The sequence below is a fragment of the Brachyistius frenatus genome, unplaced genomic scaffold (genome assembly GCF_029030835.1).
Source record: "Brachyistius frenatus isolate BFR_SWC_R1_liver_20210118 unplaced genomic scaffold, ASM2903083v1 Contig_2, whole genome shotgun sequence".
Lineage (NCBI taxonomy): Eukaryota > Metazoa > Chordata > Actinopteri > Embiotocidae > Brachyistius > Brachyistius frenatus.
This window is the reverse complement of record NW_027210601.1, coordinates 6870864-6884108: the sequence shown is the minus strand read 5'-3', so window position 1 is coordinate 6884108 and position 13245 is coordinate 6870864. Positions and strand designations below refer to the sequence as shown.

The window sequence follows — 13245 nt, the reverse complement described above, 5'->3', positions numbered from 1 at the left end:
GTAAACCACAGGGTCAATGAGCTCTTTACTGAACACAGCTTGTCTTGTGTCTCCCCCTACTGGTCATAAGTTGTTCTTCATCTGGAGATAATGGAACAGACTCTTGGTGACGGAGGACAGTAGTAGTAGTAGTAGTGAGAATTAGAGCAAAAATACTGTTTTACATGTAAAATATCTGTATGCAAAGTAAAATACAATATATTATAAGCTAAAAGTTAAGCAATTAATCATGCAAAATGAGATATATAGTCCATATTATGTCATTATTATTCATGGTGGATCTGTTTTTTTCTTTACATGGTGTTAGGATGTTTAATCAATAACAATGCATCATATTTTAGATGACTAATTATGTGTTGTTTTGTATGAAATGTGTACATACAAAGAGACTCTCCAAACAGTAACTTTTAACTAACGGCTACTTTGATGTACTGACAAAAAAAAAGTGCAAAGTTTTCCTTTAAAATGTTGTAGAGTACAAATATAACCAGTCTTTATACTTCTATACTTTATACTACACAATTGTAGGTTTCTCTATTTTGTTTCTCATTAAATGGATGTAAAATGAAAACAGTCTGGTACTCGTATTTTACTAAAGTACTGTAAAATCTGCTGTTTTATATCTTTGCTAAAAGTTTTACAATTACTGAGTCTCCTAATGAACAGATTGCCTCCCTGTAAATGTGACTAAACAGCTTCATAATATAAAAATCAAGATGATTTTTAAAAAAATGTTTTATTCATAGTGAAAAACATTCAAGAAAAAAAGGACAAACAGTCATCAGTTAAAGCTGGAGAGTATTTACGGCCTCTTTCATACCAGATATGCTGTCATGGAAGGAGAAGCACAGGTGTGATTTTTTTTTTTTTAAGTATAATGTCTTTCTTCCTGGTAAAAAACTAAATGGATTGTAGCTCTTATCCATAATGCTAATAGAAACAGCAACAAATGTCAGTTGAATCTTTGTATTTTGGAGAAAGTTATAAATTTAAACATGTGAACTTGTCCCCTGAGAAATTATGAGGGGTGGTTTTCCATTGCATACCGATTTAACAGGCTTTCACAGACCAAATGAAGACGTGATTAAATGTGAAAGAGGTTAACCTGCCATTAAAACAATCATTAGTTGGATACCTAAAAAGAGATGGTAACGTGGTGTCCAAACATTGTTGTAATCTGACGTTTTGTTTCAGGTGTTTTAAGGTTGTCGAGGAAATGAAGTGGCTTTACCTAAATGCTACTCCGGAAAGTGCTTATGGTATCTGAAAGAAGTCACTCTTAAAGACAGTTTCATTCACTGAACCCCAAATCTTTATTAACCACTGCTTGCTCACAAAGATATATGTGGAGAGGGGGAAACACACAAATGGATCGAGGAGAGAGAGAGAGAGAGAGAGAGAGAGAGAGAGAGAGAGAGAGAGAGAGAGAGAGAGAGAGAGAGAGAGAGAGAGAGAGAGAGAGAGAGAGAGAGCTAGAGAGGCAGATAGGATATTCACTGTCTGTGTTGAACTTCTGACAGTTGTTACACACACTGTAATGGTGTTGGTTTATATTTAACCAGATCAATATCACTTGGCACAAACACTAGGTGATCTACCCGCCCTTTCTGAAGTACACACTCACACACACACACACTCACACACATCTATGGGCCAACTGTGCGAGCGTGACCAACAGGGTTCAACCTCAGGCTTCAACACCCCCTGGTTACAAACTGTTCGGATGCTTTAATACACTCATATACACCTTTACAGATGGAAATACTGTGTATATGGATCATCGTTGCAGTGATTGACCTGTTATGGCTTAAAATCTTTCCCGCGCCGACCTTACAAGGGCATTTACAGTGTCTTCGAGTGAAGTGCAATGATTCCAGTAGGCGCTGATGAGATTGAGCACTACTCTAGCCTTTATGAAGTGGAGAAAGCTGGGACTTATATTTCCTCCGATGTAAGATTCACAGTAGGAAGTGAAGTATTTTGTTGCACTCCGGTATTCGTAGGATGCATTTTAAACCTCAGCTGTGTTGTATACTACGGTAACACGTGACTGAAATGTGACTGGAAGCTTGGTTCTGAGGAAGTGAAGAGGCCCGCCGTTTGTCAGATGTTAGGTTTCCGGTGCTAGATGGACAGAATTTTAGCGAGCTCCTCCCGAGCTCTGTGCTAGGACTGCCTGTGTGGAGAGCGTGTCAGTGAGTGCTTAAACGGTATATATGCATGTGGAGACATGAAGAGTTTGCAGACGGAGGGGCGGAGGATGAGGATGGGCTCATTAAATGCTATAGTGTTCTCCTGTGGCACAGTCACTATCTACCTCACAGGAGTGGATGTGCAGCGACGGCCTGCAGTCCCCACAGAAAGCAAACTGTCCCCTTTCCCTCTGCCAAATTTCCTGCACATGTCCCTCACTAATTGGAACATTGGCCTAAAACTGGATGGAAAATCTCCGACCAAACACAGATCCAAATTTTGCTTCCAGATCGGCTGGGTCAAATGACTAAGTGCCCACTTGAAAGGACGAGGGAAAGGAGCCAGGATGTGGGGCCTTGTGAGGACGCAGCGAGTCACAGCACAACATCAGCTAGCTGGCAAACTCACAACAAACACCTAAGCCTGTTACCGCACGAGAGAAACCTAAAAAACCAAAATATTCTCAGGCTGAAATAAACAAAAACAACATGAAAATGAACAGAATATTACAACCATATATAAGCAGGGAGAGGAAACTTATATATAAAAATGGCACACTGCAATCAATACTTTTGCTGCTTGTATCATACTGTATATAACAAAAAAAAGAAGTATTTACAAAAACCACTGTCACTTGTCAATTTGATGTTTTCTTTTCTTCTCAATTGAAACAGAGCAAAAACTTTTTTTTTTTTTTTTTTTTGGAAGAGTGGGCAGGAGACATTAATTTTTCTTTTTCTTTTTTTTAAATCATTTTTGCAAATTATTCCACCCCCAACCCCGCTTGAACCTCCCGCTGTCTCGGGGTGGCGTCTCAGGCTGTGGTAGTTTCATAGTAGTATGACGGGTGGGGAGTATGTCAGGGGTGGTGTGGAGAGGTGGGGACATGTAGGAGAAGGTGGGGAGGGGTTTGGGGGAGGAGGGAGAGGGGGTGTTCCTCAGGGTTGGGGGCGGTGGTATAGAGAGTGTTGCGGAGGTGGGACATAGAACCTGTTGGGGCTTTTCACGCTGTCACTTCTTCTTTCAACTCCTTGTTCCTGCGCACCTCCTGAGCATGCTTCTCCTAGATGCAACACAAACAGATAGAGGATGTCACGTTTCCTCACATTTGTTTTCTTAATCACTTTAACATTTCTCCTTTTTGACCTTTGCCCTTCTGATTCCCCTCTCTGTCGCCTCTTCTCGTATAATTCTCAAGAGTCATATAATCTTCCACCAACCGGACATCCTCGTCTTTGCGATTGTCTTTGCCTATTTGCTATTGCCTCATCTATGCCGCATTAACCAGCTGCTTCTTACCAAGTTAAATCCACCCAGTGACTACAAGGTGTAGCTGTTATGTATATAGTCACGTATATAAAGTAAATAATAGCCTGCTAATATATTATATGCTCAGCATGAAGAGCAAACGTTATTATGAAAAATGGTCGACATATCTGACCTCACACTTGATTAAAAGGCTGCAACAAACAAAAGTAACAGTGCTAAATAACTTTTCACAAACATTATGCAGACAAATGGCCCATCTAAATAGTGTTGATTACCCTAGTTTAATAATATATTTCAAATTTATTCTTGCCTTTATGAAAGCATGAATATTATTCTATATTACATAACCCTGAAACATGTATTTCTCCTTAATGCTTGTTTTGTTTTTAGATGTATCATTTAGATAAAACATTTATGAAATTAAGCTTGATATGCTGCAGTGACTTTAGTTTTTTTAATAGCTGTTTGATTTTAATTGCAGGCTGCTAAAGTATTGTCAATTTTTAATGGTAAACGCTATTTGTAAATCCTTAGTTTGAAAATAACGATTTAAGTGATGGATTTACAATTTGCTGATGTAACACAATCAAAGCCTGTCGCTGTCATTTAGGACACTGAGGTCATGTCCTTTTTATCTTTATTTGGGGAATTTAGTGGGTTTTAGCTGAATGGCAAGGTTTAAAATCTACAAATAAAATCAAACACCTCTGTTATAGGCTGACACCAGTGTTTTTTAGATTCAACATAAAGGCTCTCACCCTCTCCTGCAGGCGATCCATAATGGCGGCCAGGTAAGCCTGCCGGTTCTCCTCGATTTGCTCCATCTTCAGCTGGAGCTTCTCCTCGGCCATGCGGCTGAAGTTGCTGTTCTCCTCCATGGCCTTCACCAGCACGTCACGCTCATGCTCCCGCTTCTCAGCCAGAGACTGAAGTACCAGCGCCTCCTGGGACTGGAGGAGGAGGAAGAGGGGGAGGGGGAGGAGGAGGAATAGAGGAGGAGGAGGAGGAGAAAGAGAAAGAGTGGTGAGCAGCAAGGACAATGAGTCAGGAAAAAAAGGTCAATATCAGGAATGTGATTTACTGAATACCACTCAGGTTTTTCTTAAAGTTTAGGCATCAGCATGAGTCAGAGGTGGTGCAGTGAATCACATTAAATGTCAGGCACAAAAAGAAATATCTCTGCTTGCCAGCTTTATTTTCTCTCATCTTTTACTTTAACTTGATATAATATATTGAATGTTTTCTTCACCTAATTGGGCATCTGGCTCAAAAACAAATCAGTCAAACTGTGCTATTGATTGGTCAATGATTGTTTAATTGATTTGTTGGCAGGTTGATGGATTTGTCCGGTGCTGGAGTGACTGTATTGACATTCGAATCAATGGAATGCAGAAATTAGCCAGTGTCCGATTCGATTTTTCATGGCAGTTCTGCGGTCGCAGTCGTCAATGTGATGCATAAATTATGTGAAATTAAATACCAGAGGAAGTAGTTATTACAGCGTACCAGCATTATTGTGTAAACTTAGTCTGGTTGAATTCCTCCTTTTGTTTTGTGTACTATTGCTGTAGTTTTGGTATCATAAGAAGTTTTATTAGACTTGATGTTTTTGTGTCTCTCGGGGATTGTTGAGGCAAACTGATACACGGCAGCGGGCTGCAGTGAGAATAATGGGAAACATCCTTACTCTCCTTCGGTCCTCAGCTGCCTCCAGTTTCTTCTGGATGTCCTCCAGGGAAATGTCCCTCTTTGGGGGGCTGGTGATGCAGTGGCCCGCATCAGACACGGGGGAGGACGGCTTCAGGATGACCTCAAAGGCCTGGCCTGAGGCTCGCTTGTTAATGGGCTTGATGTCCATGTCTGTGCATTAACAAGAAGGAAAAAAAAGACAAAAACTCTCAGTGGTTTCCATATGATTTTTCATTCATGTTTGATAAACAAACAAAACAAAAAAATCCTACCACCTACCTTCAAAGTCCCCCATGATGTTTTTGCGGCTCTCGGGGTACAGACAAGAGCAGATGAGTGAGAGAACTGAAATCTCCTTCATCTTCTCTTTGTAAGCTGTGGATGTAAATAGATGGTGTGTTACTTTGTTGTGCACACTTACAGCTGCACTGCAAACACATAAAGACAAAATATTAACCTAGTAACACAGAAAAAGATGAAACATCATTAACCTACTTCTTCCTCCACAGGAGGTCCTTTATGTAAATATCAAGATTTTTAGAGGAATAATTATTCATCATCTCCTCCAAAATAAAAATCTCATCAAAGGATACCGGCTGCAGATGAACTGCCTTGGGTTTTGTAGAGATTTCGTGGTTTTTGTTTACCACCAGCTGCAAAGGGAGCGTGATGGATGTGTCCTTGCTTGGCCTAAATTCCCCAACAGCCATGATGTTTCCATCCCCACAGGATTCTCCACACATCATTAGCTATGCATTTTATTTTGGTCTATTATTTATTAACGTTACCGGACCAATGCCCTTGTGGCTCCCAGATATTCTATAGGTAAAGCCACAAAACCTCACGGATTGATTTCATGCTTTTCAGGTAATTTAAGAAGCGAAGACGGCAGGATTTACATCACATATTCAGATCATCTTTGGGTTTCGTATCTTTTGTATAAGCATCACACAGTGTTATGATTGGCCATCCAACGGCAGCTTTATGGTCCAAAAGGTTAATAAAACTGAGGCAAAGCTGGCATCAAATTATATAGGCTGTGTTTGGCAATCGTCTCAATAAGGAGTGACAAAGTGCTCCAAAGGGTAGACAGAAAAAAACAAATGAAAAGAACAACCAACCTTGTCTAACCTTGTTTGTTTTTTGGTTTTGTTTTTTATTCTTGTGTCTTTGGCACCTACTGCTTTGTAATGTGAACCTCAAGTTCAGCAGCAGTCCCCGCAGGGAGAGAGGCAAAAATATCCGCAACACTGCAGGTTGTGAAATACTCTCCATCTGCACATATAGCTGCAGCGCTCCGTCAGGGTACACTGCCTCACGGTGAACATTTGCATGCCAACTGTCATAGTATGGCATAATCCATCACCCTCAGCACCGAGCCTGCAGGACTGAAATGTGGCACATTGATTCATGATTTGCAGTGGGCTACAGTAGCAAAGCCAGAAATGAGATTTACTTTGAAAGAGCTTCTCTACGGCAGGGTACGGTGTACAGTATGATTAATCCAAATCCTCCTCCTCCTCCTCACTCTTATTCCCTGCTCGCTTGCTCTCTCTCTCTCTCTCCTCTCTCCGTGTCTCGCTCTCTGCCCTGCAGACTGGCAGACGCCACAGTAATGTGATAAACTCTCAGATGTAGCTCTCACTTCTCTCTGATGGCCTTGTTAACCTCTTCCCTGAGGAGGAAGTGGGAGAGTAAGAGCATTGTAGGGGGGAATGATACAAATAAAATGAAGAAAGGAGAGAGGGATGAATAGGAGTGGAGATAAAAGTGGAGTTTGTTCGAGACACGGAAAGGAGTGCAGTTTCTCTGAGATGAAAGAAAAGAGTGGAAGAAGAGAGAGGGAGATGGGGTGGGGCTTCATAACAATGCTAACACCTTTCTGATATAAACAGAAATATCAGACAGGAGGATTAGAAACAAGCAACGGGGGCATCTCCCGGTGGAATTACTGCCGCCACCAGCTGCCCCCCCCAGGACAGCCCAATGGAAGCAGCCACCTCAGGTGGAGAGCACTTTAATTTGTAATTAGCGGACTGCACCATTTCTGCTGATGAGAGGGTGGGGTGAGGTTGGGATGGGGGGGGGGGGGGTTCGCATTTGGAGGGTTGTCACTTGACAAAGCTGTGTACAGTATACGTCAAGACCCCAGCAGCCATTTTCTCATACAGACAATCCCACTTGACAGCTCCAGGCTCAGACAGTTAACAATTCACTGGAGCAGGTAATTTGGGTTAAGTACTAATGGAGCAGAGCAGCAGAGATTCTTGTTCAGTGGCTGCCAAGTTCTGCATGGGTGGAGCCTTTTCTGGGCTTGGTGATGTTTTCAAACTTCAGGTCTCGTGTCAGTGGGATGTCATCAGAAGTCTTGTTTTGTCCGATCAAGACTCAAAGATATTCCACTTACAATGTTATTATCCAGAGAAATGCAGGAAATCACATTTTAGGAGCTAATATAATCATATGGAATTATCAAAATACTTTTCTGTTTTATTTTCTGTTGATAGACTAGTCGACAAATTCGGCAATACTTGCAGCTCTATTGTAGATTGTTTAGTATTATCGGCGTTATAGTATTATTTGACATAGATAGGCCGGTGCTTTACTGTGACTGCATCTGGGTAAATTACATTTTGTTCTTATCTTGAAGAATACCCACCCACTCAGTTGAAACCACTCTCTAACTCAAAGCCACAGATGTTTTCCTTTTATATACCTAATCAAAAATATATGAGATTGTGAAAAAATATTAAAGTGCCACTGTTTTTCTCTTGAGGTAAAAGATCTTTTCCTTGCACTCTAATATACGCTCTGTCCCCGAGGATCAGATGTATAGAGATGAAAAATGATCCAGGATGACATTCTGGACACCTCAGCAAGTGTCCAAACAGGTATCTGTTTAAAGTTTAGAGCTGAGTTTCAGACATACTGCGTTCTTATGTCACTCTGAGTTGAGACAAAATAATGTCAGGCTGCGATGACACCACTTCAATGCTCCCACTCCACTCCTACAGGCTGGTTTTGACCAGTCAGGTCTTCATCCTCCCTCTCGGAGAGCTGCTCCTCCTGTCCCAACCACAGACACAGTCATCAAACTGCAATTCCTCTTCCAATCCATCAGCCGGCGAGCATGGATCATCAAAATCGACTGTACCTCCTCCCCCGCAGGCATCCTTCTTCCCCAGCGCCTTCTGCATCCTCGAGCCTCCGTTTCATCTGTTGCTGGTGTATTCTCCCTCTCAATCCCTCCCTCCTCTTCCTCACACTCTCTCCCTATATCTTCACCCACACTCTCTGCATTTCCCAGAGCTTCAGTTCTGTGTCAGCACAAACCACCACACCTCTATTGGGTAGTTATTTTCCCCGGCCACACCTTCCTTCATCTCGTCTTAAAGACCCAACCCCCGCTATTATGAGAATTTAATAGGTAGTCACCTTACCTATGCGGTAAAAGCCACGCAGGGTGAAAAACAAATGAAAGATACTGTTTGCAGGGCTATTAAAGTCGTCACACAAAATGTGACCAAAGCCCTACTGCCCTCCCGGGTGCAATAGCCTCACAGCAGCACAGGCTCTGCGTACGTGTTTGGCCCTTTACGGTCAGGCCACACGGCAACAATATCATCACAGAATTATGACGGTATCACAAGAGCAAAATTGGCTGTTAAATGAAACATTATGGCACCCAGACGATGAAGGGCAGGTCTGGTCGTTTGAAAGCAGGCCTGGTGGCGAGATTTCTCATACCGCACCCTGTGTCCGTTCAAGGAGATCAATGTAGGGCTAAGAGTAAAAAAATCATTTTCAATTAAACGCTTCGTATTTTGGTTTTAGAAATGTCAGTGATATCTTAAAGGAAAAATGCCTTGTTTTGTTTTACTATCAGAGAAAAATAAAAAAAAAATCAGTTGATCATCAAGAAAGCAGCAAATTCTCACATCTGTAACAAAAGAATCTTTGGGCTTCTGATGACTGAATAATCAATTATTTGACCGACTGCTTCAGATCACTGCATTGACTTTGCAGAATAATACTGTGCCGCAAAATATTAAAGGAGCAACTGAGCCTCTGCCCATAAGACAAAGGTTATATTGCTATGTCCATAATCTTCTGGGTGTTAAAATGTCTGAACTACTGATGTCTATATTTACATGTGAATCAGGTGATGAGCACAGAACATACCATCACCACCAGATTGATGTCACTACTTCCTCCTAAAGAGCAACAGTCATCTGAAACAGTAATGGGAGTGTGCGGCAAAGATCGATGAGACTCACCGATAAATCAGGATGAATTATGAGTCCATGAGACTTCATGCAGATGCCCCATAGCAACAATAGTGATGGAGATGATATCTGAATGTAATATAGCAGAATTTGGACACGGATCATTGCTCAAAACTGGTGTGACTATTGTCCGAGTTGCTTCTGTTTCTGTGTACAAAGGCATTGATTTTAGGGCCCCGGCTGAATGACCACACCTAAATGGATGTGACGAGTGTGCATGATAAGGATCAGGGAAAGTGCTTTGAAGCCTTAATGTACAGGGGAGCGGCTCTGAGTTTATTTGTAGGATAGTATTTTAGTATTCAGGATATCTCAGGTCAATCTTAAAGAAAAAATAAAACATTTGCATAAATGCAGTGGTATTTATCACGCGTTGTAGTTCTTATATGTAATAGTAAAAATTCATCGACCCATGAAACCTGAAGAATTTTTGCTCCAATATCTCCGAACTATGAAAACAAGGATTACGTTTCCTATTCGGTTTTAAAAGTGCTGCTGTGTTTCTGTAAATAGACTAAAGTCTAAATGAACTCAACGACCTGGCGAGTGCTGACTGGCATGATGGCGCTTTTCTCCCAGAGTGTCTGCTCCGTGCCCATCCCATTCTGCTGTCCACACTCAAATGATGGAGAAAAAAAAAAAGAGGAGGCGTAGGAGGAGGAAGAGGAGGAAGAGGAGGAGGGGGGGGAGGGGGATGAGGAAGCGAGGAGGGGTGGGGTGGGGGGGAATAATTATAACAGTGAGGGTTTAGCTGCTGGTGTCTCTGAGCGCAGACACCGGGACCCTTACCACTGTCCCTCCGCATGCCCCTCCATCCATCAAGTGCTTTGTCAAGCAGGAGACAAACAGACTATCCCCAAGACTGTCCACACACACACACACACATACATCACACTTCTTCTACAAGAGCACACACACTTGCCTTAATACCTGCAGATCACATCCTGTGTCTATAGTCCTGAGATGGCTCACAAATCGAGTGAAATGTTCAAACAATCAAATCCAGACAACTGCTAATAAATCACGTCTTAATATGGAAATTCACGTTGGCACAAATACAAGGCCTTCCACCTGCCACAACATGCAATCCCATTTTATTTCTCCATTTATAAAGGCTGCAAATAGCTGCAAATCATAGTACCCTCAAGCATCAATAATAACACAATTATTGAACATAATAGCCCACAGTTAGTCAATATAACCTTCCTAACCGGATTGGCGTCTGATATTTCTGAGACGACATTCATTTTCATCGCCAGTCCTAAATTCTTCCCTCGAATGCAAAACAGGTCTGTATAAGGATGCTCTCCTCTCTCCTCTCTTCTCTCCTTATTTCATTCATGTCTTTAGCGGTCACCCACAAAATTGGTTCAGCAGGCTTTTACACTTACAGCTACATAGGATGGCCTAGTTTTATTAAGGAGATTTGTCACGGTTAAATCTCTCCCGCCCCGGAGAGCGGCTGCTTTGCTTTGAAGGGACCGGAGATGTTGGGTGGGGTCGCTGGCGCTGCATTATGCTGCACGGCTCTGAGTCAGGCGGTGAGGGGCAGGTGCGGCAGGCATCGACTAAATACTGCTGTGAGGGGATAAAAAAAAAAATCGCCCTGCTTTTATTTATATTGATTCGTTTTTTGTTTTTTGTTTGTAATTTGCAGTGAATGAAAGAAAAATAAAATATGCGTCACCAATATGGCAAGCTGAAGCCCAAACTAAGCCGTATTGATCTGCAGTAATTTGGATTTAAGATCAGACAAAACCCACAAAAATGACCGTTAACAGACAAAACGAAACATTCAGATGGAAAAAAAAAATGCGGCTTTAGAGTCACAACTTCATTAAATAGAAGTGACATGCAGAGGAGTTTGGCCGCTCCCTCTTATCAGCCCTCAGCATCCTTTTGTGCCATGGGTGTCGCCACTGCCTCTCATCATCATCAAACCTGCGAAGCTGCTGCAATCTCAGATAAAAAATTTTTTTTAAAAATAGAGGTTATATGTTTAAAGTGTAAAACTCACCGATTGCGGTCTTAGCCATTTCTGTACGGTGGTGCCGGGGCGAGTTGACCGGAGGAGTGAGCGTCAGTAGCTGGATGCTGTATCTCGGGGTGAAGGGACTGCTGTTAAGGCACTGAGTCAGCAGAGACGGGGGCTGCCGGTGCGCCTGGTGGTCTGTAATGAGCTGCGTCGAGTCCGCGGGAAATAACTAGAACAAGACCGGAAGTGAGCACACTCATCCTGCAGAATAAAAGCATAAACCTGTCCAGTCATGAATACACGGAGTGACACAATTATGCAGATTATATCATACCCGTTCCATGATGCAGCTGCACCGATTAGTCAATAACTTGTTTGATATCAAGTTCATCAATCTAATTAATCACTAATCAAAAATTGCAAACCAATACCCCAGAGCTTCTTCACGATTTGACCTTGTGATATTTTTTAATGTTGTGGGATGACTTGCTGGAGGAGATCAGCAACGTCCCTTTTAAAAACTCACTATTTTAGACTTGCTTTTTATTGATGTCATTGTACCAGTGTTTTAGTTATCTTAAAGTTTGTTTTCTTATTTTTTATTGTATTTTATCATAATATTCTATGAGATGTTACTTTTAAAAAATGTATGTAAAGTGCTTTTTAACTTGTTTAAAAAAAAACAAGCTATATAAATAAAGGTAATATTATTATTACAGACAAAAGTAAATTGAAAATATGTCAGTTTTGGACATGCTGTTCTTGAATCAAACAAATTAGGCCATATTAATAAATACAATCACCTATTTAAAAAAATTAAAACCAGGATACTCACTGACACTTTATTGTCAATGCCAAACAATCAATCAATAACTAAAGAAGTAAAACTTAGAATATTAGGTTAGGTTTTTTGATATGAACTCTTATTGTACCAGCAGGAGTGAGAATATTTCCAAGGTGTTCTCTTTTTACTCTGTTTTATTTGTTCATTATCTTTTTTATCACAGCCCACTTAGTAATCTGTATCTTATTTATTTTTAAAAACATGTCCTTGATTTTAATGTGTAACATTATGTATACAATGTTTTTTTTCTCATAACATCACAAACTAGAGGTGGCTGTGTGCTGAGTACTTATTGTTTAGTAATTGTAAAGCCATCCTAAAAACGGTCTGGAAGCCCCCAAAACATAACATTGAAGATGTAGCCTTAGTGTGGTTTAAAATGTTTTATTTTGAAATGAATATCCGGAACTGTCTTCTTATGATCGATACGTCTTGACACTGGGCCGGTAATGTGTGTTCAGGAGCATGTAGTGCATTCTGCCTCACTCCCCTCTCCTCCAGCCAAAGCCCTGACAAACCTAATGTCCTCTTGTGTTTCAGAGCTGGGCCTCTGCTGTGACAGCTGACACTGTGGGTGTGTTCTCCTTTGTTTCTCTGGTGATGCAGGTTTCTCTGGCTCTAGGGCTGAGTGAGGAAAAATAACTTCAAACGGGTAATGTTTGGTTTTAACATACTTCATTAATTATTACTGCTATTATTATTTTACATTTTCACAGCATATAGGGTTTGAGGCGAATACCTGCAAGAAAACAGAATTACAAGGTTCCCAGTCTTCACTTTGCCTATTTGATCAAATTAGAAACTTGAAATCATCTCTGTGGTTGCAGATAATCTTCTGATGGTCAATCACAGATCATCAAATGGATGGAATCATTGGAAAAAAAAAACAATCACTAGGTGGCAGCAAATTTCAAATCACGTAAGCTTGAGGAACTCATGACTTCAGGAAAACTATTACCAACACATGGCCCACGTAGACCAAGGTTTAT

General features: G+C 41.2%; 1 protein-coding gene across 1 annotated transcript; it reads right to left on the bottom strand.

The window, feature by feature from the left end:
* Positions 1-1289: 1289 nt before the first annotated feature.
* Positions 1290-11606, bottom strand: stmn2b (stathmin 2b). Its single transcript, XM_069696709.1, has 5 exons — positions 11455-11606; positions 5431-5526; positions 5150-5322; positions 4221-4412; positions 1290-3256 (listed from the first exon to the last, which is right to left on the bottom strand). The coding sequence occupies exons 1-5, from the start codon at positions 11471-11473 to the stop codon at positions 3197-3199; spliced, it is 540 nt and encodes a 179-aa protein (XP_069552810.1). The 5' UTR covers positions 11474-11606; the 3' UTR covers positions 1290-3196.
* Between the last annotated feature and the right edge of the window lie 1639 nt (positions 11607-13245).

Excerpts from the sequence above, each read along its gene's own strand:
- stmn2b (XM_069696709.1), bottom strand. Across the intron at positions 4,413-5,149 it reads CAGCTGAGGACCGAAGGAGA|TCCCAGGAGGCGCTGGTACT; the intron begins GTAAGGATGTTT and ends CTCCTCCTCCAG. Across the intron at positions 3,257-4,220 it reads TGGATCGCCTGCAGGAGAGG|GAGAAGCATGCTCAGGAGGT; the intron begins GTGAGAGCCTTT and ends TGTTGCATCTAG.